This window comes from Bufo gargarizans, chromosome 4 (genome assembly GCF_014858855.1).
Source record: "Bufo gargarizans isolate SCDJY-AF-19 chromosome 4, ASM1485885v1, whole genome shotgun sequence".
Taxonomy (NCBI): domain Eukaryota; kingdom Metazoa; phylum Chordata; class Amphibia; order Anura; family Bufonidae; genus Bufo; species Bufo gargarizans.
This window is the reverse complement of record NC_058083.1, coordinates 159,201,043-159,227,015: the sequence shown is the minus strand read 5'-3', so window position 1 is coordinate 159,227,015 and position 25,973 is coordinate 159,201,043. Positions and strand designations below refer to the sequence as shown.

Sequence of the window (25,973 nt, the reverse complement as noted above, 5' to 3'; positions counted from 1 at the left end):
TATGAAACATATAATTATTTTGCAGATCTTTACCCACTTCAAATGTCTATAAAAGTTGTGTTTTGATTTACGAAAAGCAGTAACCTGCCAGTGAGAATCTTCTCCTCTAGCAGTTCTTTAGAAGTTGCTGATCTTAAAATTATGTGATGCTGTTTTAAGGTGCTAAAGGAAGGATTTTCAATTACAGCAATTACCATGTCTTGAAAATATCTAAAAAAGTTGCAAAAATGTTGTGGGTGGTTTCCATCCCCACGAATATAATGAAAATTCACAGGAGGTGCACTAAGTTAAGTATAGCATCAAAAGGTTTTAAGTACTAAATGCCTTTATCGAACATACGTAATTAGCTGTTACTGAACTGTATTAACAGCTGAGAGCAAAGAGCAAAACTTCTACCAGCCACAAGTTCTTGGATAAAATACCTAAATTATAGTGAAAGATGTGTTTACTATATCAATATCTGATAGGAAGGGCCTGTTTCTGGGATACACACCAGATTCCACATCCAGGCACAGATTGAATGGAGTTGTGGAGTGGACGTGAATGTCCAAGGCTTTCTCCATTCTAGTCAAAGGAGTCATGAAAACACTCATCCGACCTTGGCTAGGCTATTCCCATAGCTTGCATAAGCTTAAATGAAGAGAGCCACAGACATATGTGACCACGTCTCTATTCAATCTCTGCTTTTAATTTACACCTGAATATCCTCTACATACGGCATGCTTTAATTGTAATTGGTGGAAAGAAGTTACATCGTATGTTTTATGCCTTCAGTTTTTGCAATAGATATTACACAGTGTATCACTAATGTTCTGTTAAAGATGGATTTACACACAGCATTTTTGGTGATTTTCACATTTCAAATTTTTGGTTAAAAACACTGGAGACAGACTTTAATGTCTGCAGTAAAATACTAAATAGTAATAGTATACATACACAGGGGCAGATTTACTAACACTGTCTAACATGTACAGGGCAGTACGGTGGCTCAGTGGTCAGCACTGGTGCCTTGCAGCACTGGGGCCATAGGTTTGAATCTGACCAAGGAGAACATCTGCATGGAGTTTGTATGTTCTCCCTGTGTTTTTTGCGTGGGTTTCCTCTGGGTACTCTGGTTTCCTCCCACACTCCAAAGACATACTGATAGTGACCTTAGATTGTGAGCCCCATTTGGGGCAGTTGGAAGCTATTGTCTGTAAAGCGCTGCGGAATATAGTAGCGCTATAGAAGTGCATAAAATAAAATGTATGCATTGAACATTAGACAGTATAAGGCTGCGCCAGATATACTGTATCACAGTGTTTGGTGCTGGGTGATAAATCTGGCACACCTTTAGACTTTATAGTCTAAGGGGTTATGTATCAAGATGTGACCTTTTTCACCATTTTCATTTTGGAATGTCTGCTTGTTTTTTCTCATTAAATTTATCACATGCTGCTGCATGTTGTTTGTTAAATTTGTTGCACAAATTACATGGTAATTTTTTTTGTCTGAAGTCTAGTCTGATTTATTTCAAAGTCACTGTGAATTTGTACATCAGAAGTACCATACATACTCTTGCAACTTTTGTGCGGCTTTTTTTTTTTTTTTACAAAAATTAGCAGTGAGAATAAACCGGGCTAAAAATGTAGTTTCACCTGCAAAACAGCGGGCACACCTTAATAATGTGTGACTGTAGTTTCAGTTATTTTTAATATAGTATAGGGAGAATGATGTTAAATGTTTTAGTAATATACTTTATCAGGGAAAGATGCCTTGTTGTGCAAGAAAACAGGGTGGAAGCATCTTCTTAGCAAAGCTCTAACTGACTGTTACTAAGCAGAGTCTGTCTTCAGCCTTCAGCGTTCTACTGATTGATGAAGATGCCTGTATGAAACAAGTCATAAAGGCAGGGTGATGGGCAGTAATAGTTAGGGCACATGTACAAATTCCGGGATTAGGGTAATGACAAGAAGCAGGCTGGAAGCCTCTGTACATAACAGACAGATGTCTTCAGCACTTAGTAGAACTAAAGACTGAAGACAGGATCTCCTACCAACACTCAGCAAGACTCTTTACTCCCTGTTTACTAGTACAAATAAAAATATTTCCCTAATAAAGTACATTACAAAAACTAAGAATAACACAGACACTTCATAAATGTGTTACAATTGTTTACTCTATGTCCAAAACAGGCAAAACCCTCCCCTTTTCTGATGCAGCACATTTGACACATGACCCCCTAAGTTTATACTAGCCAGATGTTGGCTCACTTTGTACCAGAACTTTACTCCAAAATTCTGGGGCAATTTTAGAGCATCTTAAAACATGCCCATTTTCCATTAAGCCAAGGCCACTTTCAATTTAGGAAAACCTCCTTGTCAAACAAGGCAGGAAAAACTTCTAAAACCCTTAATAAATGCAACATAATGGGCAACAGAATTCTGGTGCATTTTCAATAATAAATCTTTGCCAATGTGTTTTGAATTTTGACCTTTTTCAGACATTTTCTCTATAGGCTTCTCTTTAAGGGTGTCTTTAAAGCTTGCATATCTTGTTGCTCTGAAAATCAATTCTATTCATCTGAAAGGGGCTGTTTTGGTGGAAAGGGCATGGATTTATGCAAGCCCCATACAGGTGAATGGAACTGACTTCAAAATGGTAAGAAAAATGACGAAACAAAGAAAGAAATGCAGGGAAAGCATTTACATTTATCCACATACTAAGGCCTCAATATGCCGGCACCAGCCATGTGCTCCCCACATCACGGATGCGGATCCATTCACTTGAATGGGTCCGCAATCCGGAGCTGCGTTGCGGAACGGAGGCATGGAACCCCACGGAAGCATTACGGAGTGCTTCCATGGTGTTTCTGTCCGTGCCTCCGCACATCAAAGAAAATACATGTTCTATTTTTTTGCGGTGCGGACGGATCATGGACCCATTCAAGTTGAATGGGTCTCGATCCGTCCCATCCCGGCCACCGCACAAACATTGCCCGTGCAAATTGTGGTCCCCAATGCACGGAACGGCCGTGTAAAGGAGGCCTAAAGGTGTAATCTTTTTCCCATAGTTTAATGCAAAATTCATTGGTATACCTAGCTATCAACTGATTATAAAAATGTAGTTTAAAAATAAGGCAACTGAAATCCAGGAGATTCCGGGGATTAAGTGTTGTCTCAAGGTTTAAATGTATCGTGTTGGGGTTCTAGTTTCCAGTGATGCCATCAGCATTAAATGATAAGCAGAGAATTTATTTCCTGCCTCTGTTGATAAGACTTGGATGGAATCACATATCGCTACCTCTAGGACTTCTAGCAATTCTTTCAGAAACAAGCATTTATTCCATTAATTCACCATAACTTTCCCAAATGAGAATGTCCGTCGTGGCAGTGAAGCGTATATGTTATTAAGTGTGTCCTGTTCCTCCAGTGATGAGTGTACACATTCTGTAAGAATGCAGTAATTAAAATGTATTTAACAACCATAAAATTTAGCGCCAGACTCGCACAGCATCTGTGTTTCTATAATTGCTATACAGTTATCAAGAACACATACCGCATTCTTTGCCAGAGGGAACAAGAGTAACAATCTGTTTAGGGTCTTCCCCTGGCAGCCAATGGGTTAAATCAATTATTTAAACAGCATTTCTTAAGCAGAAGCACATGTTTGCTCTCCAGTCACACAGGCGACTATCAATGTATGCTTGTCTGCCGGTATGTATGTATCTGACAGATCTCAGAGGAGATTGTTTCTCCTTCAGCAGAATCAATTTGAACAGAGGTCAACAGAGCAGAGTTTCTTTACAAGAGATGTAGAATGAGATACAGACAAACATAATTGGGCCTCATTCATTATCGTTACCTGCTTCTCCTGGCTTTCCTGGGAATCCGGGAATCCCACCAGCTCCTTGGTCACCATTCTCGCCTTTCTCACCTACACAGAAAGATCCGCATTAGCATCGCCACTTAGTAAAGAACTCTATCTCCCCCAATAACGCCGAGAAGGGCACTTCATAAAGGGAGTATGTCACCAGGAAATGCGCTAATAAACCAGGTACAATGCCTTGTAAGGCGGAATGTAATGACACTTTTCATTTAGCGATTCATTGCTTAATTCTGGGAAAGGAACTGTTCAAACATCAGATTTGTGGCGCGGGTTTCAGCGGGGATTCTGTTGCTTTCAATGCGAGGCCACACCGCAGCTCATGTGGCTGAGGCATTTTTCACTGCGGTTTTCCTGATCGCGCAAAGAATGGGCACGTCCATTACGGAAGAAGTTACCACATAGACACCTTGGGAAACCGCAGCAAGAGCTTGCTTGCAGTTTAGCTCCATTCAATAGAGTTAAACCAAGAGCGGAACAGATGCACTAGTTTCTGCAGTGGAATAAGCGGTGGATTTTGACAATATCTGACACCTGAGGAGACCCAAAAAGTCCTTTTATTCAATTAGATAATAAACTTTTAAGTGCAATGAGGGCAGGCCCAAGCCACTTTGTGCACTATTGTTCCTCCTGTTTCCTGTTTCTAGCCCCTCCCTCTCTTTCTTGAGTAAGGATCCTGCATATTCATCTCACCTGGCCCTGTCAATCAAGGAGAGGGAGGGGCTGGCATAGGAAGCAGGAGGAGCAAGTGTGCAGGCCCGCCCTCAGTGCACTTAACTGCTCATTTGAATATGGATTAAAAGAACATTTTCTCCAGAACAAAGCAATGAACAGTCCTACAAGGCATTGTGTACTGGTGACAGACTCCATTTAAAAATATAGGCACATTCAAACAAGCTTTAAGCCCCCTTCACATATGTGTAAATTAAAAAAAGCAGTCAGCAAAACGCAATAAAAGAGCTAGGTGTAAACCCAGCATTTTTTTATGCAGCTTTTCAGCACCTATGCATTTTTCGATGTACCTATGGCCGCCTCTCAGTGCGCCTGCGCAGATTGAAGATATGTACAGCCGCGGCGCAGGCGCCAGATTTTGAATGCAAACAGGCAGGGCCAGCAGAGAACGATTCCGTTCCCTGGCCCTGTCAATCACAATGCGGAGGGGGCGTCATTAGGATCGGAGGATGCGGCTGCTACCCTGCTGGTAGCAAGGTAATTTACATATTTTTAAAATAGCTTTTTATCAAATTCTACTGAACCAAAATGATTATTTAACTTATGTATGCAGAGCTAGCAGTATAGGGATTATTAGTAAACAAAGGGAAAAAATGGTTTAGTGGGCTGACAGAAGCCCTTTAAACTAATGTTTTTGCTTATGGTTTTCTGCACTTTTGAAGGATCAGTACGGTAAACAGGCTAATGTCAGGTCAGTGAGCAGAGGATGAGAATCAGTAGATGGGCAGAAGTTGGTACACAGACAGAATACCACACTTGGTACTAACACACTAAATAACCTAAAGAGGAAGGTTTCTTAGGTACCAAGATGTGACAAGCCATTGGCTGGTCCTTTAAAAGCTGGAGTGAGTAGACGCTGTAGAGGCAGAGCTGGGAAGCCTTATGCAAGAAGTGCAGGCTACAGCCTGCAGCAGTGGTGACCATATGGGACGCCAGTGGTCAAGCCTTCTGCTGGTGGGCAGAGGTGAGCAAGAGGACCCAGACCTTTCAACTGTATATTTCTGATTATCTGCTTATGATATTTAGACGATTTAATACTGCATAACCTGCAATTGCCAAACTTACCTCACCTAGACTACAGATGTGTAACTAAAAGTTCTTGGACCCTAATACAAAACAAGGCCCTACCTACATGGTGTCATTTATAATACTGATGCCAAAGCGGCAGAGGTACATTTGTGCCAGAGATATACACAGATATCATATCATAGGTCCTTTATTAAGTGGAAGAAATTATTAAGAGAAAAAAATGTGTGTTCCTCGATAACCCATTTTCCCAACTTCTGAACAAAATATTTCTCAAAGTATTTTAAATGCATTGATTAATCTCCCCCATGCAGCATTAAATCTACTGCTACTCCTCATACAGAATATGTCAAAACTAGTTGCTTGCAGCCACAACTAGGGGGAGCTCAGTGCATTGAAATTTATACGTTTACGATTTACCGTATTTTTCGCTTTATAAGACGCACTTTTTTCCCCCCAAAAGTGGGGGGGAAATGGCCGTGTGTCTTATAAAGCGAATACTTCGCTGGCCGCTATGCTGCACAGTGCGGCCAGCGAAGTATCAGTGTGAAGGGAGGAGGCGGGGACACTCATGGCGGGGCCCGGTGCAGTGACTCTACTCAAATACACCGGGCCCTGCAACTGTTAAACATTCAATTTGATCTCTATATCTAATTGTAGACGCGCTGTACGGTACTTACTGTAGTACCGGAGGTATAACATTAAGACGGCGCAGCGCCTGCTGCAGCTCCCTCCTCATGCGCCTCCTGCCCCAGCTCCCTCTGTCATGCGGCACCTGCCCCAGCTCACTCTGTCATGCGCCGCCTGCCTGTTCATTCATAAAGTAAGATAAGCAGGCAGGCGGCGCATGAGGAGGGAGCAGGGGCAGGCGGCGCATGACCGAGGGAGCTGGGGCAGGCGGCGCATCAGGAGGGAGCTGCGACAGGCGGCGCATGACCGAGGGAGATGCCGGTCTGCGCCGTCTTAATGTTATACATCTGGTACTACAGTAAGTACCATACAGCGTGTATACAATTAGATATAAAGATCAAATTGAATGTTTAACAGTTGTGGGGCCCGGTGTATTAGAGTAGAGTCACTGCACCGGGCCCCGCCATGAGTGTCCCCGCCACCTCCTCCCTCCATACTGAACCATCTGATGGGGGATCTGTAGATGACACTTATGGGGATCTGTGGATGACATAAGTAGCATCCACAGAGCCCCATAGGTGTCATCCACAGATCCCCCATCAGTGTAATGCACAGATCCCCCATCAGTGTCATCCACAGAGCCCCCATCAGTGTAATGCACAGATCCCCCATCAGTGTCATCCACAGAGCCCCCCATCAATGTCATCCACAGAGCCCCCCACAGTGTCATCCACAGAGCCCCCCACAGTGTCATCCACAGAGCCCCCCACAGTGTCATCCACAGAGCCCCCCACAGTGTCATCCACAGAGCCCCCCTCAGTGTCACCCACAGTGCCCCCCTCAGTGTCATCCACAGAGCCCCCCTTAGTGTCATCCACAGAGCCCCATAAGTGTCATCCACAGATCCCCCCTCAGTGTCATTCACAGATCCCCCCATAACAGTGCATCATCCACAGATCCCCCATAACAGTGCGTCATCCACAGATCCCCCCATAACAGTGCGTCATCCACAGATCCCCCCATAACAGTGCGTCATCCACAGACCACCATTAGTTCAAAACCTACCAAAAGCACACCTTTTGGTTCAAAATATTTTTTTCTTATTTTCCTCCTCAAAAACCTAGGTGCGTCTTATCATCAGGTGCGTCTTATAAAGCGAAAAATTACATTTATCATAACTCAATGGAAGCTGTAAAAATCTGACCATTTTACTCTTGTCCAGCTTTTGAGAAAACTATGTTGCACCAGAAGCAGCACACCTTTTTTTTTTTAAAGGGAACCTGTCACCATGAAAATGCAATGTTATTTGCTCGCTGAATGTTATAGAGCTGGAGGGCGTGAGAAAATTTGTGTAGTTTTAATGGGAGAAGATTCAGTATAGTTTATTTTTCATTTATTTAGATTCCTGCTCATTCTGGACTTTGAAGTCAAAAAGACAGTCCTATCAGTGACTGACAGCCTTCCCTATGACTGTGTATACAGAGAGAGCTGTTCTTAATTTCAAAGCTCAGAATGTGCAGGAATCTAAATAAATGAAAAACTAATTATGATAAATTTTTTCTCATAAAACTAAATATCAATCTGCTCAGCTTCTCCTGCTCTAGAACATGCCGCCTGCAGCTCAAACACCATGTTCATTGTGACAGGTTCCCTGTAAGTGTTTCACACAGTACATACCTCCAATAATAAAAAGCTTTTAGATAAATACATATGTATAGCAGGGATGTGACTCATTTCCTGTAAAAATTTAAACATGACCACATGAAACATTACTGTAAGTGAAAGGAGGGCATTAGTTATTTGTTATTGGTTGCAATCTTCATGGCCATTTTGCTGCTGCAGCCAAGTAAACAAAGACCAGCAGAAGTCATAGAAGAGGTGGCGGGGCATGAAAGGGGTGAACATTATTTTGGTGCTTTTCTTAATGGTAAAATAGTCCCTGCCTTTGGCCAAATTGTTACATAACTCAGACAACCCCTTTTACAATAAATCAACATTTGAGACATCATTATCCATTGCAGAATGCCAGTAATACCACCACATGTTCAACTGTACATGAATACGTTTGGTCAAAGTGCGGGTTTGTCCATTGTTTTTGTAGTTCCAAACTTTAATGGGTATGTAAGTACATCCGCAGACGTGGAACAATCCTAACAATGGCTTTTTTTGTCTAAATGTTTATTGCATGTAATTACCTGGATACAAATAATAATTGCTCTCCAGGAACTGGTCACTTCATATACCACTGACAACCCTATGAAATATATAGCTTCATCGCCACAATACAAAGCAGCAATGGTGAACATTACTACTAATTCATGACTGCTAAATTTGTTTCTGATTCACTACTATCAAATTTAAAACTTTTCTTTTGCAAAGTTTCCTATTCATTGATTTCATACATACCAGTGTCAGTTACGTCCCTGAAGATTCTCCACTACGATAAGCCTGATGAAGGACCTTGGTTTCAAAATGTGGCATCAATAATGTCTCACACCTGCTTGGTATCGAACCACAGGAGTGCTATTCTTCTTATTATTTTAGATTGCTCAGTCTTCTATAACCCACAGATTCAATGTTTTATTCATTTTCTATTCATTGTCAGAGTTTAAATTACAGATTATGAGACAGTTTTAGAAACTTATGGAAAGTATTGATATAGAGACCGGCACACTAAATCTGAGGTCACGCAGAGGGTTACATATATAACTAATTTAATATCAATAATAAAAGTACAAAACACCCATGAACCAGATACTTTCGAATAAAATAAGATAAAATAGAAAAGGCTAGCCCCCCTGTAATATGTAGGTATTAGTTTTGTGACAATTCACACTGTAATCACCTGATAGGGAGAGAAGAATGTAAACTATTTAAAGCAATATGAAGAGTATAGAAAAAAGAGCACAATCTTGTGCTATTTAGCTGCCAATATAGATCCAACAGGGGCGTAGTTATAGGGGGTGCAGAGGTAGCAGTCGCTACCGGGCCCAGGAGCCTGAGGGGGCCCAAAAACCCTTGTGCCACATAAGACACTGGCATTATAGAAAGTGCATGCTGGTCAATTTACACCTCTGGCTGGGTTAGGTCAAGAATTTGGCATGAGGGGGTGCCCTTTCAATGTTTGCCTCTGGCAGCAGGAAGGCTATGTGCTACCCTGCCCCTTGCCAACAAGCACTAAGGGAATGGGGGCCCAAGCTGAACTTTTGCACCAGGGCCCGTGAGTCTTTAGCTACGCCCCTGAGATCCAATATTAGTCCACATCAAATCTGACTGTAATGGGTTCTGTCCTGTATAGTCACCATGTGGTATTTATAATATTGCCATCAGTTCAATATAGCACGCTGCAGGATGAGTACTTAATATTGTTTGTCGGAGCAGATCTAATATTACCACAGGGTGGTAGCAAAGACTAGAACTGAGCACTAGTAAGGGCTGTATCTCAGCTCGCTCAAATTATGTTCAAAAGGTGTACACATATAACCGCAAGTTTGTGGTCCACTGAGAGAATGGACTTCAAAATGCGTGTGGTGTAAAAGAGAGGATAGAACACCCGTATACCCCGCTCTGAGAAGGAATATACCGGGCATTGAAAGTGGAAGCGCTTCCATTAATTTTATCAAGTAACGATCTGTCCGCCCAAGCAAAACACACGGAGCCGACACACACGTGGGACGCCGAACTGGAGGCAACACGTGGGACGCTAATTGCAGGCAAAGCATCCAACCTTCACCAACAGCGAGAGCTCCGGGCGGACGCCGAGACAGGTAAGCAGCCAGTACTCCCGTGTACAGTGGGACGCCACTGTTGAACATCAGCGAGCACGGGCCTGCTATTACTCTATTTGCCAAATGGACTTAACAGTGGAAATATTGAAAAATACATGCTGAGATAATTTTTGACTCTCCCTGTTGGCCCTTGGTGAATTGCATCGGCAGAAGTGGTGGTATCTGATTAGTGCATTGATCAGAGCAGTGGCATTTTGCTATTGACCGAGATTAAGCATGTCGGGCGCACGGAAATAATTGATGGAACTTACTGTTACAAACTTGCGGTTATATGTGTACACCTTTATGTACAACATAATTTGAGCGAGCTGAGATACAGCATTTACTACGTGCTCAGTTCTGGTCTTTGCTACCACCCTGTGGTAACATTATATCTGCTCCGACAAACAATATTAAGTACTCATCCTGCAGCGTGCTATATTGAACTGATGGCAATATTATAAATACCACATGGTGGCTATACAGGACAGAACCCATTACAGACAGATTTGATGTGGACTAATATTGGATCTATATTGGCAGCTAAATAGCACAAGATTGTGGTCTCTTTTCTATACTCTTCATATTGCTTTAAATAGTTTACATTCTTCTCTCTAATCAGGTGATTACAGTGTGAATTGTCACAAAACTAATACCTAAATATTACAGGGGGGCTATCATTTTCTATTTTATCTTATTGTATTGGAAAGTATCTGATTCATGGGTGTGTTTTTGTACTTTTATTATTGATATTAAATTAGTTATATATGTAACCCTCTGCGTGACCTCAGATTTAGTGTGCCGGTCTCTATATCAATACCTTCTGAACAATTTTTCTGATTGGGTGGATCAGATGCAACTTAGAGCACCTTACTCCAGTCAATTAATAGGTGAGCCACTATACAATTTTTGCAAATCCAGTTTTAGAAACTTACCTCAAAATGCTATTTTATAGCTTGAATTGTTACAGCCATTCCAAGTTTGCTTAGGATTTCAGCTAGAAGGCTTTTATTGGGGTGGCATGTTGCATGGAATATAGTGCCACTAAATACAGCTAAAATAGTGGACTAGTATAAATTTGAATTGCTTACTTTTAAGAATCAAAATTTCAGCAAACTGCCCACACGGACACATGCACTATAATGAAAGCCTGGGTGCCTCCATTAGCAAAGCCATCAAAGTGACCCCATTATCAGTTTTAGAAATTTGCCCTAAAAAAGTACCAGCAGAGGTCTCCTTATAAACAATGGCAGAAATGTATACCCCAGTAAAAAGACAACAAAATACCCCATTACAGAAAGTCTAAGCCCAGTGCTATTAGTAATATTGGCAACATATGGCATAATATTACTAAAAATAGGTTGTAACCTTTGTGCTGTTTAATTTCATATATGGAGCTCCAAATCTCCTTCTTTCATTTATCCTTCTTTTGCAAAACTGACTACATACAATTCATTCATATAATATTCACCAAAACTGAGAGACACCTGTATTAACAGTGTTATCAAAGCTGGCACAGCAGCCATTGGTGCAAAACAGGCATAGGAATGGTCTTCAAACTTTAGCCCCTATGCAGGGATCTGGACTCTGCTGCAGGGGAACCACCAGGCTTCTACCTCTTGAAGTAGTGTCTGTTGAAATGACTGCTGACCTATGGTGGTCAAGAGACACCAGTGCAGAGCACCAAAGGATCAGGCAAAAACATAGTCAGAGACAAGCCATGGTCAGGGCAGGCAGAGTTTGTACAATCTGATAAACAGTCTAAAGTAAGAACGGGTAGATTAGGCTTGGAACAGAGATCAGGTAAAGGTCAGGTCAGGTAGCAAGTTGCTACACAGGCAGATGAATGTAGAAACAGTATATTTTAGCAGGACGAATTGCTTAGGCATCTTCCCCCAGGGAATGGCACCTTAAGTACCAGATTAGGAGGTGCGTGCTGGCTCTTTAAGAACCAGAGAAAGTGAGCATTGCAGGCAAGAAGCAGGACTCAGCCTTAAAACAGAAAAGCAGAGGAACAAAGGTCTACTCCAAACCTACCAGGAAGAAGGAGAGGGAGACCAGCAGGTCCGAGCCACCAGAGCAAGAGAGCACATGTGAAGAGCGGCATCCATACCTGTCGGGTAGGGGCCAATGCCATAACACAAAGGGCTTTGGGAAAGTAATTTGTGCTTTGTGCATTAGATAAGCTCAATATCCATCATTCATCCATAACAGTCAAATTAGAGATAAGCGAATCAAATCCCATGAAGTGGAATTCGATCCGAATTTCAAGATAAATTCAATTTGTCTCGAAGCCAAATTCATTGTACTTTGTGTTAGCGAATCAATTTAACCTGAAATTGTGTAAAAAAAAAACATACTTTCCTCCATTTGCTCGCGACAGGCCGCCAGCATCCATATTGATTGAAGATCTCAGCCAAAATCCTGTGCGTGGTGATCAAAACAGCAGGCGCGATTATGAAATCTCACGCCATGCGAGATTTCCCTCCAGATCTTCAAGCAAGATGGCGGCGGCCAGCCTATCGCGAGCAAATGGAGATTTCATATTTCAAATTTAGTTTTTACACTCAGATGCCGTGATCATTTATGAACACAGCAACTGAGGGGCACAATGACATGGGGCGGCGCTATCAGCCAAATCAAACTTTTCATAAATTCGCTCATCTCTAATTAAAATCATGACACATGAAGTGAATAACTTTTAAAGAGTAACAACTTTTGAATACACGAATACTTTTTTTTTTTAAATGTCCATAATGTCATAACAACACAACATAATATACTTTATTAATGTATCTTGTATTTTTAATAGACTTTACCCCCCTAAAGTGCACCTTTCATTGTGCGCTTAAAATTGACTTTTCTATACACCACTTACTTCTCAGCAGTGTACTGAGGATAGCGATGAGGATAGTGATACAGAATAGCGATACAGATGAATATAGAGATGAGCGCTTCCACAATGGAAGTGCTCATCTCCTACTGCCCTGCCGCCCCTCACTTGTCACCAGGGTCATGCCGCCTGAGGCGATTGCCTCACCTAGCCTATTTGGCAGTGCGACCCTGAATCTTATTGGTTGTTATTGGCAACTAAGCCAGTTCTTCTTTACACCACTTTAATAAATCCCCCCCATAGTTTAAATTAGACAGCTTTCTCTGTGCAGGGAGAAATCTAGGAGGTTGTCTAAGACCATGTTCACATGCAGCAGATTTATTACAAAAATATCTGTCACTATCCTATTCATATGAGCGCTCTGTATGCGCGATTGTACGGGCGTTTGCAATCGCGCATACAGAGACAAGCGAACGCCCATTGTCGCGCGTTCCCGCTGAAGTCTATGTACGGGAACGCGCGACAAGACGCCCTAAAGAAGCTCCTGTACTTCTTGGGGCGTCGGGCGTTTTACAGCGCGATCGTACGTGCTGTAAAACGCTTAGGTGAGAACCATTCCTATAGGGAATCATTGGTTCTTGCCTGTTGAGCATTTTACAGCGCGTAGGAACGTGCTGTAAAACGCTCAGGTCTGAACCTAGCCTTAGTCACATGTATGAAGTGTGACTTTTCAAAAAGTGACTTTTCAAAAAGTCACAAAAAAGTTGTAACTTCTCGCCAGGCAACCCCCAGGTGTACTGCCCCACGTTCATTGAAATAGGCGCAATTACTACTATGTACCATCTTCATAAATTCTGTGCAGGTACGCATAGATATTCAAAATCTAACCTCAAATACACCTACAATGATAAATTCACCTCCCCCGCACCCGACCCCATATATTTTTACTGAAGGGACACTTATAAGGATCAGAAGAGTAGATTGTGATTTTGTGTTTTCAGTAACATCATACTATCAGAACACTATATAATTGTATAGGTACAAAGTGTCATGGTACATATAAAAGATATTTTGCCGAATGGACATATTTTATCCCATTTTCTTCTTCCATTAAAATCAATACAGTGTCATTCTTATACACCTTTGTCTCCTTTATAGCCCTTAAGGCCCGAGGGACCAGTCGCTCCATGTGGTCCTGGCAATCCCATGTCCCCAGTGTCTCCTTTGGGACCTGCAAAATAAAGAGTGTTCAATACTGTATGGACTCTTTTTTTTCATGAAAAGAAAGTGCAATTTATTTTGTTGACACCATCAATGGGAAGAAAAGCCTTGCTTCAATCAAAATTAACATAGTGGTTTTCAATGATAGAAAATCATCTGGCGGTTCCCAGGCACTATTAATGTCATTTGATCCAGAGGAATGAAATCAATACGTAGTCAGAATACCCTTCCAGAGCAGGAAACAAATAGCAGTCACCTTGAAGAGGGCCGCTCTCAGAACACATCTGATTAGTTTAGCATTTTATCCGAAAAGGCATTTTTAAGCTAAATAATATGCAGTATATGTAGTGTCTGTAAATATTTTCAGTGGGTCTTTGCAAATCGGTTATTGTATGAATAATAATTACATTACATATATTCTAAACCTTCATGCAATTACACCAAGACATAGGGTTGGATTTATCAAAACTGATGTAAAGGAAGCTCCTTTAAAAAATGAAAGGTGGAATCTGATTGGTTGCTAGGGGCAACTAAGCCAGTTCTACTTTACACCAGTTTTGGTAAATCTCCCCCATAATTTTGTATTTAGACAGGTGATTGCTTTGAAACGTATTTTGTGGCTTGCCTGGTAATAGCTCAAGCTGAATCCCAGCTGCTATGTTAGGCTACATGCACACGACTGTACAAATTGCAGATCCGCAAAAAAAATGGATTACATCCGTATGCCATCCGTTTTTTTGCGGATCCATTGAAACAATGCCTAAAACAGACAAGAATAGGACATGTTATATATTTTTTGAACAGACATACGGATGCAGACAGCACACAGTGTGCTGTCCGCATTTTTTGCGGACCTATTCAAATGAATAGGTCTGCATCCTATACGCAAAAAAACCGGAATGGACACGGAAACAAAATATGTTCGTGTGCATGAGGCATTAGGGTGAAAATAACATAGACAGATTTTGGCACCCCAGGCAGAACCACAGCATAATCACCAAGATTCTAATAGGCTATTTCTCTATTCTGAGGTACGGATAATACTAAGGATATTGAGGCTCAATAGAAGAAAAGGGGAACGCAAAGACTGACTTATGCCTTAGACACTAAATACATTGGCCTGGGCAGAGTAGGCTACTTTCACACTAGCGTTTTTTGCGGATCTGTCATGGATCTGCAAAAACACTTCCGTTACCATAATACAACCGCATTCCTCTGTCATGAACGGATCCGGTTGTATTATGTCTTCTATAGCCATGACGGATCCATCATGAACTCCATTGAAAATCAATGGGGGATGTATCCATTTTCTATTGTGCCAGAGAAAACGGATCCGTCCCCCTTGACTTACATTGTGTGTCAGGACAGATCCGTTGGGCACCGCTTCATCAGGCGGACAGTAAAGCGCTGCAGGCAGTATTATGGTGTCTGCCTCCAGAACAGAATGGAGACTGAACGGAGGCAAACTGATGCAATCTGAGCAGATCCTTTTCCATTCAAAATGCATTAGTGCAAAACTGATCCGTTTTGTCCGCTTGTGAGAGCCCATGACAGATCTCACAGACGGAAGGCCAAAACGCCAGTGTGAAAGTAGCTTTACCTTGTTGATGCTACAAAATGAAGGCTTCATTCACATCTGTGTTAGACATACCTGTTACTCTATTCCATCACAGGAACAAAAAAATGCTAGCCAAAAAGACGGATCTATCACCTGACAGACACCAACAGTCAGGCTCGGACTGGCCCACAGGGGTACAGGGGAATCCCCCGGTGGGCCCCTGAGCAAGGTGGGCCCCTAGTCTCCCACCCTCTGCACAAGTGCCACATAACACATTAGATTTACTGTGCTACATACATATATTCAATGTACAGCACCTCCACCAGCCTATGTTCATATAAAACACTTGTTAAATTATTTATTATATTCGAATGTATGGTACAGTGGGCCCCCAAAATAAATTTTACTGGTGGGCCCTAGGTACCCCAGTCCAACACTGCCAACAGTGCCTCATTGACTTTAATGTCTGTTTGGGTTCCTTCCTTTACCAGACAACATAGCAGACTATGCTGTGCTATTTTGTCGCCATCTTGTCCAAATCTGCCTCATAAGCAGAGCCTCCAAAACAGAGGTGAATGGAGTCTAATTTGTTAATTCTCTCAAACTGTAAGCTTTAACAAAAAGTCACTATATGTCTTTCAGCATTTTTCCGGACCAGAAGTGTAACTTGTAGCGTCATTAACAAGGCTTTGTGTATCATGTGTAGTCCTGGTCTCCCCAAAAGGAAAAGATAGACCTTATGGACCCCCTCGGTCTCCTGGGCCCAGGTGCAACAGCATTCTCTACATCCCCCATTACACCCCTGCTTCAGACTAAGGCCTCATGCACACGACCGTAACGTTTTATGCGGTCCGCAAACCGCATATCCGCAAAAAACGGAAGGCAATATAAATGCCTATTCTTGTCCGCAAGTCGCGGACAAGAATAAGACATGTTATATTTGTGGCTGCGGCCACGGTCAGAGGTGTGACAGGAGGGGGTCCTAACGGTGGCTGGTGTGTGCCTGGAGCCACGGGACGTGGGCCTGCCTAAAAGAGGGCCAAAAGACACAGGGTAGGGAAGGTGCTGTTTAATGCGTGCAACACAGATTACAAAACCAAGGAACAGAATACCTGGCGGGTTTCAGTCAGCGGATCCGGAATGTACCGGGAAAAACAGGCAGATCTCCACCTACCCATGTGGCGAATGACGTGCGGAGGTGTCCCGTGCTTGGAGGCTGCGGAGGCCGCCCCAATGCGGAAGGAATGACCTGATATGGTTTTGGGGTCCACCCCTAACCCAGCGACCAGGGACCGGATGTAAGACACAAACTGTGGAGTGGATAGGGGTTTCCCTTGGCACAGGAGCAACGGAGCCTCGGGGTTTGGAGAAGGCGTGGAATCGATGAGACCCTGGAGTACTACCACAGGGCACCAGGCGTTACCGGATTTGAAGAAGCGGATCCGAGTGGGAGGACCAGTTTGCGATGTCTTGGTGGATGGAAGAGTTAACACCAGATGGTCCTGGTTCCAGGACAGCTGTTTTCTCTTCAGGAAGGTCGACTTCTGGGAAGAGACGGAGAATTCACCTGGGCGCAGGAATCCGTAGAAGCTCAGGTACATCGCGGCCTTGATGACAAGGCTAACGGAAGGGCCAAAAGGGTTACCATCTAGGGATGCGGATAGTTGCCTGAAAAGTTCGCCTGAGACCGGTCGACGGGAAGGACCTGATTCCTTGCTGCTCTTTTCGATACCCCTGAGAGTGGCCTTGACGGCTTGGGAAGTGAAAGCTGTGCGAACTTCAGGATTCCGTAGAACCAAGAAATGTTGAGCCCCGGCCAGATACAAACGGATGGTGCTGGGTGCCAGTTTGAGATTGACATGGCAATGGGCCATGAAAGCCATGATATATGACACGAAGGTGGTATCTTGCTGCGGATGATCTCTTGAAAACTTTTGGTACAGGTTCCAACCCGTGTTGTAATTCCGGGCCGTGTTGACCGAGAGGGATCGGTGCATGAGTACCCTGGCGGTAGCCAGCAGGGACCTCAATCCAACATCAGGTCGTGGAAACCGGGAATCCGGGCCCCGGTCTGGTCTGCATCGGGACATACCTGAAAGAAGGTTAGAAAGTTGAACCTGGACAAAGCAACGGCCGCCGTGTTGCTGACACCTGGAATATGGGCACAAGTAAAATGGAAATTATTGACCATGGCCAGCCAGACTAGTTTTCGCAGCAAGGACATGACCCTGGCGGATTTGGCTCGGCCTTTGGAAACGATGTCCACCAAGTCCTGACTGTCGGTGACAAACATTACGCTGGTATTGGCCCAGAGATGACCCCAAACCGATGCGGCTGCCACGATGGGGTAACATTCCAGGAACAGGGATGACCTGAGGGACTGAGGATCAGCACTGACCTGAGGCGGCCATGGCCCAGCCAACCATCGGGATTCGCAGATGGCCGCGAAACCCCGCGACGCTGCGGCATCAGAGAACACCCTGGTGGACGACTGGGACCACAGGGACACAAACAGGCTGACCCCGTTCCAGGTGGAGAGAAAGCTGTCCCACATGCGCAAGTCAGCCATGGCAGCTCTGTCCAGGTGGATGATGCTGCTGGGTTCGGAGGCCGCCAGAAGAAGAGAGAGCAGGCGGGAGATGAAGGCCCTGCCCTGGGGCATCACCCTTAAAGCAAAGTTCAGCCGGCCCAGGATGGACTGGAGCTCGACCTTTGTTACCTGGGACGAGGTGATGGCCCCTGCCACGACTTCCCGGATCTGGGACAGCTTTGCCTCTGGCAGCCTGGCCTCCATCCGGTCGGAGTCCAGGACGATGCCCAGGAAGGTGATGGACGTGACAGGCCCCGCGGTTTTCCCCTGCGAGATGGGAATGCACAGGCCGGAAAACAGATCCAGGAGGGAGCGCAGCCCGGCTGGCTGACATAGCGGAGGTTCTATGAGGAGGAAGTCGTCCAGGTAGTGGATGACCGCCGGGGTGCTGCCGTGGTGAAGCAGGATCCAGTGTAAGGCCTGCGCCAACCGGTCAAACAGCCACGGGCTGCTTTTGGAGCCAAAGGTCAACCGGTTGGCGAAATAGAACCTGCCCTCCCACTGGATACCATAAAACTGCCATAGGTGCGGGGCGATAGGCAGCAGTTTGAAAGCGTCCGCTATGTCAGCTTTGGACAGCCAGGCGCCCCTCCCAGCGCTGAGGATGAGGGCGATGGCCTCGTCAATGGAGGCATAAGACATTGAAAACTCCTCAGAAGGAATCAGCGAGTTGATGCTGGGGATGACAGAACCATGGGGGGCGGAGAGGTCATAAATTAAACGTTTTTTATTTGAGTCCTTTTGGACACAATGCCTATGGGGCTGATCCGCCAGCGAGAGAAGGGAATTTGGCTGAAAGGGCCCAGGAGAAACCCCTTCTCTACCTCCGAGTTCAGGAGTTCCTGAACCGAGGCAGGATCTGCTCTGGCCGACTGCAGATTGTCGCACTCCCAGTTGGAATGGGGGAGCGCCACCAACCCTGTGTCGAAACCAAAGCAGAGGCCCGCGATCAGGAAATCCGCAAAACCCGGCACCGGATGCTCCCGTAACAGGAGGGCCAGGAGGTCGATGTTGCAGTCGGCCAGTCATAGGCGCTTTGATGCCTTCTTGGGACAAGTGGACCTGGGGTGAGCCCTGAAGCAAATGGAGCAGATGTGCAGGGCCCTGCACCCGCTGAACAGACATGACCCGTAGTTGAAGTTATTGCATACTTGACTGTTGCCAAGATATGCGATGGGTCTGCCCAGTTTATCGGTGGCGGAGGGGCTGCGGAAAGCCCCGGAGGGGCCTGGGATGGCCCTGTCAGGCTGGGTTGTGACCGTTTGGGGACACCACTCGGTGGCATGGAATATTGACTGGCATGTTGAGCACGCGGGGGCCCGGAGACCGGCGAAGTGCCGGCAGAACAATTCCATGTCCAAGGTGGCCCAGCTGACAGTAAACTGAAACTGGGTCAGTGCGGCGGCGGCTTTGGCTGAGAAGGAGCGATGATAATCGTAGAAAGCCGTGCCGCCGTACTTGTGCCCCAGATCGGTGACCCTGTATAGGTATGTGTCCAGCTCCTCCCGGCGAGCTGGGTACGCGGAGCAGATCACATCCCTATACAGGCTGAAGGCCAGGACAAACTCAGGCACCGTGAGTTTGCGGTTGAGGCGGCCATCTTTAGCCCGGAGGACCACCGAGATCTCCCCGCAGTCGAAGGTCTTGTTGTCCGCCGCATCGTGGGACGCGATCAGGATGGACGCGAGGTTCACGTCCTTGCCCGCCAAAATGTCCTTCCTGATGTTGTCCGGCACGAAGTGTGCCGGAGCCACCACGGGAGCGACAGGGGTCGTACCTGGAGCTGGTAGCTGGTACAGCGGGGGATCGCTGAGAGGGACCACCGCCTGAGATGGAGCCGGTGCCCTGGCCTCCAAGTCCACCACCCTGGACCTGATGTCGGCCATGGACGAGACCAGAGAATCCATTGAGGCCTGCAATTGCCCCAAGGCTTGCTGGATGGACGGGGTCGGATCTTCTCTCTCAGGAGGACCGGATTCCGTCATCAATAACCTGTACAGCTCCGCCTTTCTGGCTGAGGCTGGGTGCCTGATGCCCCTTCTGCTTAACTCTGCCACCAGCCTCGGTACGGTCCATCTTCGGAGGGACTCGGGCCCACCTTGGCCAGAGACCGAAGTACCCGGGAGGGACAACGCGTCGTCCACGTCTGAGACTTGAGACATGGTTTCGCCGCCGGACGAGACTTCGAGCGAGACCTGGAATTAGAGACAACAATATGGCCGCTGGGACGGATATGGGGACCGTGTACCGTGGTTGCTGCGGACGTGGGTGAACGTATGGATGACGTACCTGAAAGCTTGGGATTCGAGACCCTTGTCTTACCGTCTACGGAACGACGAGAACGACCCGGCTGGCCCTGAGGACTGAAAAGGTTAAGAGCGACGTGAGACAATAGCGGCGTGGACACGAAAATAATGCCTATGCGGATGGACCCGCCACCGTGCTAACTCAAGGATGGACACAGCGGGGTGAGAAAGAACACTGAAGGAACCGGAGGAATATCTGGTGAGCCCGGAGACGGAGTTGAGGACGGCGAAAAGGAGGCGGGCTGAAGGTACCGGGGTTGGTGGCGAGGAGTGACCTGGATGTTCTGGGACGGGGGCGCCAGCCGGGTTGCCTGGGAGCTGCCAGGAATGTGGACCTGGAGGATACCTGACGTCTTGGTTGCGACCGCCGCGGGGGTTGTGAGCCGTAGGCAGAAGTAACCAAGACGAGACCCCGATGCTGTCGGCAACGGGGGACGGGGGGGACCCTTGGGCCCTGGGGTATCTGGCCAACGGTGACCCCTGATCGTTTCAGGGTGGGTGGACAGAGAAGACACCTGCAGCTGCCGGAACCTGGAGAGAGAAGACACCTGAACGCCTCAGGCTACAGGACAGAGAAGACACCTGAATGCTTCAGGCTGAGGTGGACAGGGAAGACACCTGAACTGTTTCAGGCTAAGGTGGACAGAGAAGACGCCTGAACGCCCCAGGCTAATGGACCGAGAAGACACCTGCGCGCTTCGGCTAAGGTGGACAGAGAAGACACCTGAACGCCTCAGGCTAAGGTGGACAGAGACGACACCTGAACGCTTCAGGCTAAGGTGGACAGAGAAGACACCTGAACGCTTCAGGCTAAGGTGGACAGAGAAGACACCTGAACGCTTCAGGCTAAGGTGGACAGAGAAGACACCTGAACGCTTCAGGCTAAGGTGGACAGAGAAGACACCTGAACGCTTCAGGCTAAGGTGGACAGAGAAGACACCTGAACGTTCCAGGTTGAGTAGGCGATGCCGAACGGAGGCAACGTGGCATTAACTTACCAGAAAAACCCTTGCACTAACGAAATCCCGCGAGTGGTTGGTAGCAACCTTCTGCAACCTGTGGGAAAGACAAATACCTTTTCCTTTTTTTTTTTTTTTTTTTTTTTTTTTTTTTTAATACCGTAATACCCCCGCCCAATACCTAAACCGGATGTCGGCTTTCTGCGACAAGACACGGCGGGAACCACGCACGCTACTGGTACCTGAAAAAGAAATGGAGATGTGAGGATGGGGGTGGTGATGACGAGGGGTCCTTTGAGGCCCGGCTGTGATGGAAGGAGCGAGGCCGGCTGGGGCGTGGAGGCCTGGGGGTCCATGGCCGGACCCGGGAGGCGTGGCGGTGGGTGTGCGCAGCTTGGCTGGCAGGTGCAGGAGGCACGGCAGGGTGGACAGGCGGAGCAGCGGCACGTAGGAGTGCCGGTCTGCATCCATCAAGTACCCTTGGGTGTCCGCAACCAGCAGTATTGCTGGTTGTAGTGCACCGCCGGGGTCCGCTGATTAAGCTGTCCACCGCACGTGCCAGCAACTGCCATGTTTTAAGACTCTGCCGATGCCGAGCATGCCCAACGCCGGGAGTCCAGGGCTCGAGCATGCACGGACACGGAGGACCAGATGGACACGTGTAAGTGGTACACGTGTCCATGTAGGAGTCTCCACATGTATGCAGGAGGTGATGGCAACACACAGGGTGGCATACAAGGGAGAGCCAGAATTGCCCCCAACATGATGCAATTACACTGGCTCGTGGCGCCCTGGTCTGACCTGGAGCATGCCTGACGTCCGGCATGAAGGCACAGGCACGTGGGGGAGGCGTGGGCGGCTGGCGTGCCGGCCGCAGTGCGAGTGAACCTGGCCGTGGTCGGGGCTCCTCCTCCGCCCGTCCCCCCCCCCCACCTCCCAGCAGCCGGCGCAGGAACAGCCGGGACCCGACCTCTCGCGGGACCCGACCTCTCGCGGGAGCACGCAGGACGGAGCCCGCGAGGACGGGGCGGTGAGCGAGGCTGGGCGCCCCTGAGACAGCGGGCCTGCGGAGGAGGGGGAGCGGGACGACCGGGGACACGTGGCGTGAGACGGCCGGCGCGCTTGCCAGCCGGCGATACTTACCGGAAGTGACGCGAGACACCAGACAACGGAGGAGCGACGCGGCATCGAGGTCAGGGAGCAGGGGGTTTAAGAAGGGGACCTGGCCCCTCCCACAATTACAGGCTGCATGCAGCCTTAACTATTAGCCGCGGAACGGAGCCACGGATGCGGACAGCACATGGAGTGCTGTCCGCATGTTTTGCGGCTCCATTGAAATGAATGGGTCCGCATCCAAGCCGCCAAAACGTCTTTTAACTAGAGTCCTATGCACTTATTCTGGAATTCCAATAATATGCATTTATTTATTTATTTTATTAATTTTACTCACTTATATAGAAATGAACTAATGATAAATCTAGAAAGCCCAATAACAATCCTATACAATACTGAATCATAGCCATTTAAAAAAGATAGTCAATATATGAGAGTGATCTCTCAACCTTCTGTCTGGTGTAATAACACTTTCAATGTTTAAATCTTATTAAATGGTTGAGGAAAAGAGACAAATCGTTGACTTGTAATTTTCTATGAATTGAAACAATAGTCTTTCCTTTTATTAAGCTGACCTATAGCTTAAAGGGGTATTCCCATCTGGGACATTGATGTTATATGTCTCAAGGATAGATAAGATCAATGTCAGATAGACATAAAGGAGCCCCCGAAATGAACAGAGACCAGCCGCACGCGCCTCCCTCCGTTCACCGCTAGGGTTGTTCTGAAAATAGCCCAGCACCAGCTCAGCCATTTCCAGCAGTCTCATAGTGATGACTGGAGAGATGGCTGCAGTTGCGTGGTACGCTCTCCATTCACTGTTATGCAACTTTTGAAAATAGGCCAGCAGTGCTCACATTACTTGGCTATTCCATATCTCCAAGAAAATGCTATTGTTTGTGTAATAATAATTTTTAGTGTTTTAATGTTATCTTTCATGGCTATAAGAAGAAGCACACTTCAGAAACTAGATACAAGACAAAATGGGAATATATTAGTGAATGCATACATAGGCTAAGACTGTTATTTCTTCACCAAACACAGATTGATGCAGCAGAGCATTGAATCGCTTCTCTCATATACAGTACCACACATAACAGTTTCCTTTTAGGACAAATCAGCCAAGATTGAGAAGATTCCCTTTTCTCTGATCAATAAGCATACACATTGGTCCACATGTATCAAGCAATGTATCAATGGGCTTGGTAATCAGCAGGTTTAGTTTTATATTTGTTAAATGGGACTATTTAAAATGCAAGAGCCTTTAAAGTAGCATTCCGAATCTTCTTCCTATGGTCCAAATGCTGTATGATGCTCCACTGGATGTTGGATTTTAGGTATGGGATGTGGTGGTTCATGCCATGAGATTCTCCAAATGAAATGAGAGGCATATGACGGTGCCGAATGGCTACATGCGCTTTGAGTGCGCCATCAAGGTGTGTACAGCATCAGGCCGCTGTGCAACCTTCTGTATAATGCCTTTATCTGAAGAACTCAATACAATAGACTACGATGTACTGGAGGAGTCTGGCAAAGTCCCCACATTTCACAAACATCATGTGTGAGGCCACCATTAGGTTTGAACCAGCGACAGCATGGACAGTTTGCTTTTACCCTCTATATGAGCGGAGATTAGGTTTCTTTTACACTTGTACTATCAATTTCCTTTGGTCTGTTTCATTATAGGAGCAGAACAATAAAAATACTTGAACCAAACGGAGCCCAGTAGACCCCATTAAAGGGGCTGCCTCACTTCAGTAAATGGCATTTATCAGGTAGAGAAAGTAAATTCAAGACAATTACTAATGTATTGTGATTGTCCATATTGCTTCCTTTGCTGGCTTCATTCATTTTTCCATCACATTATACACTGCTCGTATTCAGGGGTTATGACCACTCTGCAATCCAGCAACGGTGGCCATGCCTGTGTACTATAGGAAAAATCACTGCGCTCTCTGATGGCTGGGACCATGGGAGGGCCCATAGGCACGCACGCATGCGCAGAATCTCCTGCCCCGGCCACCTTGTCTTTGTGCTGCAGTGGTGGTCATAACCCCTAGATACGAGCAGTGTATAATGTGAAGGAAAAATAAATGAAGCCAGCAAAGGAGGCAATATGGACAATCACAATACATTAGTAAGTATTAACTTTCTCCACATGATAAATACCATTTGCTGAAGTGAGACAGCCCCTTTAACTACAATGGTGTCTGTTCTCTATTCGTTCAAGAGCCTGCTATTTAAGTATAATGCATGTAGGATTTTTTGTCCACTGGTTTTGATGGAATTTGCAACATAGGCCCCAAACGGAGCCTCCAAGGCATATATGAACGCAGCCATACTTGACATAGGCTTCAGCGCCTTTTTCTGAGATTAGTTCTCATGTGTTCACTGGAATGTGCAGATTTAATGGGGTACATAATTTGCATAAAGACTGGTTTACCTGGAGGTCCTGTGGGTCCGGGTTCCCCCTTCGGCCCAGCCATAGGTGTACAACAGTCACAACAGTTAAAGAAGAAATCCGCTGTTTCAAGGGTGAAATTATCAAAAGGATATAGAGTGGTGGCAGTTCTGAAATCAGGGTTTAAGGAGGCCAGCTCAGTAGTGGTGTCACTTGTCTCCGGCAATTCAGTGAAAACCGTCTCTTCTGTCGGTGGCGCAAGTGAAGTCTCAAAAGCATTGGCAATCTCCATGTCATACACTTTTTTAGTGTACTTTGCAGGCTGAGTCGTTTTGGCCTCCAAATAAACGGTGGCGACAACAGTTATAAATGTAGCTGTGGGCCAAGATAAACTTCCCATTTTTGTATCTGTCAAAAAAGAGACAATGCATTTTTCAGACCAGTCTTCTATATAACACTGGGTTTCTTTTTACGATATGGTATTATGGAAATTAGATTTAAAATGCATATACAAGTATGCAAGTTCTGTGTGGCAATCCCATCTGTGATCTCTGACCTGACGCTTTCAACTAGGCCGCTTATTGCACTGCAGAATTTATGGCGCTGAGAAGCTTGACCGGTGTAGGCAATATGTCAATTTAGAATTACAGTAATGCTGAGGATGTAGCCAATCTTACTACTGAAACTCTGTCTGAAAGGCTGCTTCTAAATCTGCTCACAAAAATATCAAACTACATCACAGGGAACGAAAGTCTAAGCTCTTAAAGTAAGCAGTAATATAAAAAAGAACATGATTTTTCATATGATGTAATGCATGTGGATAATAACAGTATAAGGCCTCATGCACACAACCGTTGTTTCATTTCGTGTCCGTTGTTCCGTTTTCCGTGATTTTCTGCGGACCCATTGACTTTTAATGGTTCAGTTGAAAACTCGGCTAATGCACCATTTGTCATCCGCGTCCGTGATCCGT

General features: G+C 45.9%; 1 protein-coding gene across 1 annotated transcript in view; it reads right to left on the bottom strand.

Moving 5' to 3' along the window:
* LOC122935288 (otolin-1-like) overlaps positions 1–25,409 on the bottom strand; it is a 29,025-nt gene extending 3,616 nt beyond the window's left edge. The window contains exons 1-3 of the mRNA XM_044291052.1: positions 25,043–25,409; positions 13,994–14,083; positions 3,844–3,915 (exon numbers count right to left, since the gene is read on the bottom strand). Of these exons, the coding sequence (XP_044146987.1) occupies positions 3,844–3,915; positions 13,994–14,083; positions 25,043–25,400 (520 nt within the window). The 5' untranslated portion in view covers positions 25,401–25,409. The remainder of the gene's footprint in view (positions 1–3,843; positions 3,916–13,993; positions 14,084–25,042) is intronic.
* Between the last annotated feature and the right edge of the window lie 564 nt (positions 25,410–25,973).